The sequence below is a fragment of the Diospyros lotus genome, chromosome 4 (genome assembly GCF_014633365.1).
Source record: "Diospyros lotus cultivar Yz01 chromosome 4, ASM1463336v1, whole genome shotgun sequence".
NCBI lineage: Eukaryota > Viridiplantae > Streptophyta > Magnoliopsida > Ericales > Ebenaceae > Diospyros > Diospyros lotus.
The window spans coordinates 12,725,109-12,729,300 of record NC_068341.1 but is presented as its reverse complement, the minus strand read 5'-3'; the positions used below and the strand labels follow the sequence as shown (position 1 = coordinate 12,729,300).

The following is a 4,192-nucleotide window of genomic DNA, read 5'->3' as shown; positions in this document are numbered from 1 at the left end:
CCTGCAAACAAAGCCCAGCCCAACCCACCCCAGCCCAGCCCATTTGCAAACCCTTCTCTTCTTCTTCCTCTCTTGACCTCGCTCTCGCTCTCTCTCACCCTCGTTACCTCTCACTCTTTGCCTCTTCTCTCTTGCTCGTCTGCTCATGCTCGCTCTCGCTTTCTACTTCTCTTTTGCAGTCTTACTCTCGCTCACCCTCGTTGGCTCTCTCTTGCTCTTGCTAGGGCTCAACCTCTCTTGCTCGCACTCGCGCTCGCCCTCGCTCTCTGTCTCTCTCTTGCATTCTTGCTCTCGCTCGCCCTTGCTGGCTTTCTCTTGCTCTCGTTAGGGCTTGGCCCCTCTTGCTCATGCTTACCCTCGCTCTCTGCCTCTCTTGCTCTCGCTCACCCTCGCTGCCTTTTCTCTTGCTCTGGCTCAACCCCTCTCGCTCTCACCGACCCTCACTGTCTCTCGGCTCTTGTCCTCATTCGCCTCTCGCTTTCTGTCTCTCTTTTTCTTTCCCTCGCCCTCGCTGGCTCTCGCTAGGGCTCGGCCTCTCTTGCTCTCGCTCGCCCTCTGCCTCTCTTGCTCTCGCTCGCCCTCGTTTGCCCTTCAGCCCTCGCTGCTTCTCAGCTCTTACTCTGGCTCGACCCCTCTCGCTCTCGCTGGCCCTCGCTGCCTCTTAGCTCTCGCCTTCTTGCTCACCCTCTGCCTCTCATCTCTTGCCCTCTCCCCCACGCTCGCTCGGAGGCTTGGCTAGTCTTTGATTCGAGCCCAGATTCGTATAATTGGTATGGTTTCTTTTCTTTCAGTTCTTTGATTCTCTCAATTGACAGCTAAATCTAGGTAGTTTTTCTATTTTTTGGTCATATTTTTTTACTTGTTTATGCTTGATTTGTTGTTGAAGTTGCTGTCTTTTTTTAGCAAATTTTTACAGAATATGGCATGCTCGCAAAGTGGAGTTATCAAAATTTTTACTTATTTATGGCATGTTTATAGAATATGGCATGCTCGCAAATTTTTACTTGTTTATGCTTGATTTGTTTGTTGTGGAGTTATCAAATTTTTTTATGAATGTTATTTGCAAGAATTTATCTTTGTTTGTTAGCATGGATCAAAATAAAAAAAACCATGGTTAAAACTGAAACCAAATGGTTTGGTTATGATTTTTAATTTTTAGAACTAATAGGTTAATGATTTGATTTTGGTTTTAATATTTTAAGTTTGGTTTAGTTATGGTTTTAGCAAAAACTGAAACCAAACCAAATCATTACCAACCCTACTCACCATTCTCAAAATTGCTCGACATCCAAATAGCGAAGGCCGAGGGCCAAATCCCTCACATTTTTTGGCAATCTCGTCGTCTACCACAACCCTCCCCATCCCTTCCCACAACGATCATTGTCGTCACTGTCATCACCCACAATTGCAACAGTCATTGTTGAAACACGAAGTTTTGTCAAAGAAAACAAAAAAGATTAAGATAGTCGATTTGTTGTCAGCTTTAAAGACAATTATTGAAGGTGGTCGGACACAACAAAAAAGAAAAGGCCCATGGCCGGAGAAGACATAAAGTCGCAACAAAAAAGGAGACGATCAGACACAATGAGTGCGAGGGGACAAACCTTTTCAAGCAGCGACACGACAAAGACGAACAAGCGACGAAGATGACTAGATTAGCGGAGGAGACGAACAAACATGGCAAAGTGGTGGAGATGAACAGGTAGCGAAAGAGGTGGTGACGAACGATAATATTTATTTTTATTATTAAATTAAAAAATAAATATTAAATTTTTATAGTAATAAACATTATAGATAAAAAAAAAATAGAATTGAATGTTATTAATAAATAAATGAAATAGAGAATCAAATAGAGAGAAGAATATAAAGTGTTATAGGAATAAACATAATTTTTGAGATAAAAAAAAAAGAAATGAATTGTTTATAATATAATAGAGAATAAAATATGAAGCGTGATTAAAAACAATCTTAAAATCTTAAAATGAATTTTTAATTTTTATAATTCACTAATCAAATTGACTTTTACATTTATTACAATTGTATAAGAAACTTCTAGTTTTTATAGTTTATTTATCAAATTTGTAAATTTATCGTAATCATAAAATGCCATTTGAGACAATTAATCTTCACTATAAAATAAGTAAGTTAGATAATCTCTAGAGTAATGCGACATTATATAGAATGGAGTAAAGAGGGTGATCTTAGGAGTGAATGGGTTATTCAGTTCACCCAAATACCATATTCGTTGGACCATTCGAGTTCTGTTAGTGTTAGGTGTAGCATAAATTTTATGAAACCCAATAAAAACTGAAAACTGACCCTATCAAAGTATATAAGAGGAAGGTGGGATAATCACAGTTGTTTCAGTTCTATTTTCCAAATTTCGTGAAGTTTAAACAGCTAATTAGCTTTGACGGAAGCAAGCTAAAGTACACTGAGATATATTCGAAAATTTAAGTGTCAATGGTCTAACTGAATCCGGCTTACAGCTTACTAACAAATGCTTTTATCATATAACCCACGCGTTACATTGCAAGAGGAACAATAAAAATAAGTTACTGGCACAATCAAAAAGAATAATAACAATAAGGGGGAAAACATTGCAAAAAGAAGAACGAAGAATGCAAAATAGTAAAAATGTATAAACTATGAAATTTTGTACAAAAATCCCACGCCACGTGACTCTGGCTTTGGATCTCTTGTTCATTTAGTCCAAAACAGGGCACCGCCAAAAACAACCAGCAGTTTGTGGCAAATTAAACTCACATGACTGCAGTTTTGACTCAGCACAATTGGAATTGAGTTTGTAATTTTCAATTTAAAACTGAACCCAATTATAACGTAAAAGGAAAGAATCCCAGCAATCAAATTGATCAATTTTAGATTTATAATCAGAAAGTGCTATGTGCCTAAGATTTTTTTTTTTTTTTTTTTAAAAAAGGATTGAATATGTAAGGGCATTACATGAAATCTGATAAGAAAGCTTACCCAACTTAGGTTTAGGTTTGATAAGATTGATAATCAAGTGAAAATCACATGATTCGGTTGTAGCTAGGTACCGTCTAAGACTTAACCAATGTGTGGTTAAGCTTCAGAGACAACAGTAATCATTATTCGTTTCGTTTCCTAAAGCCGAGTGGTCAAATAATGAGAATCACAAGAAACCCAATGAAATAGCAATTGGAACTCACGGTCACGGGCTTGGACAGAGACTCTCGACAGCGCCCACCAATCCCCCTAGGCTACCCCTCAATTATAATTAGTTTTGCTTCTACTAGACAAAACGTCGAACGGGTTGTCGGCAGACACTCGACCTATTAAAATTCAATTGGAAAGAAGAAAAAAATGACAAAATAATACAAGCGCTCTGGAACCTTCGCTGAAAGGCAGTCAATTACATTCGTTTATCCGCCGTAAACAAGGCAGAACAGAAGCGCATACAAGAAGACACACTAACGAATCGTCCAACGAAAATCTTGAGCAGAACTCGGCAAAAAAACATAAGATAAGTAAGGCGATAACATAAACGGAGAATTACTCGGTTTCGAGCGGCTGAGGAGGAGGAGGAGGGACGGCGTCGTCGGCGACGAGAGTCCACTCGGGAGGGAGGGGAGGGAGAGGAGGGTAAACGGTGGGCTTGCGGCGGACGTCCCAAGGCTGAGTCTTGCGCGGCCGAGTCTTCATGTGGTGCGCCGTCGCCTTCTTCGTCGGCCTCGACGAGCACTCTATTACCAGTCCGCCGCCCACTCTCGGGGCAGTTTTGAACGCGGCTCCACGGCCCAACCCAGAAGCTACGGAGCAGGAAAAGCTTGGCAGCACCGCCATTTTGGAACCAAAAATAGCCGAAACCGACATTCTTTCTTGTTTTGCGAGTGATGAGAGGAAATGGTGGATAAGGGAAGCGGTTGTGTCTGGAGGCTCTGGACCTCTCAGAGATCGTTTGCTTTGGATAGGATTCAATTCTTGTTCCATTTTCTATTGAATTTGTGAACATTGTAATATATTCAAATAATAAATTTTAATTATAATAAAATAATAATAATAATAATAATAATAATAATAATAATTATAGAATTATCAATAATCAAATAACCATAATATATTAACAATACTTTATATAAATATTTTCCAAAAGTAAATTTTTTTTTTGCTAACTCATCACACACAATAACGTTTCGCATAATAATAATTT

General features: G+C 39.2%; 1 protein-coding gene across 1 annotated transcript; it reads right to left on the bottom strand.

Annotated features, from left to right (window-relative positions):
* Nucleotides 1-3,346: 3,346 nt before the first annotated feature.
* LOC127798912 (50S ribosomal protein 6, chloroplastic) lies at nucleotides 3,347-3,960 on the bottom strand. Its single transcript, XM_052332556.1, has one exon. The coding sequence runs from the start codon at nucleotides 3,853-3,855 to the stop codon at nucleotides 3,535-3,537; it is 321 nt and encodes a 106-aa protein (XP_052188516.1). The 5' UTR covers nucleotides 3,856-3,960; the 3' UTR covers nucleotides 3,347-3,534.
* Nucleotides 3,961-4,192: the final 232 nt, after the last annotated feature.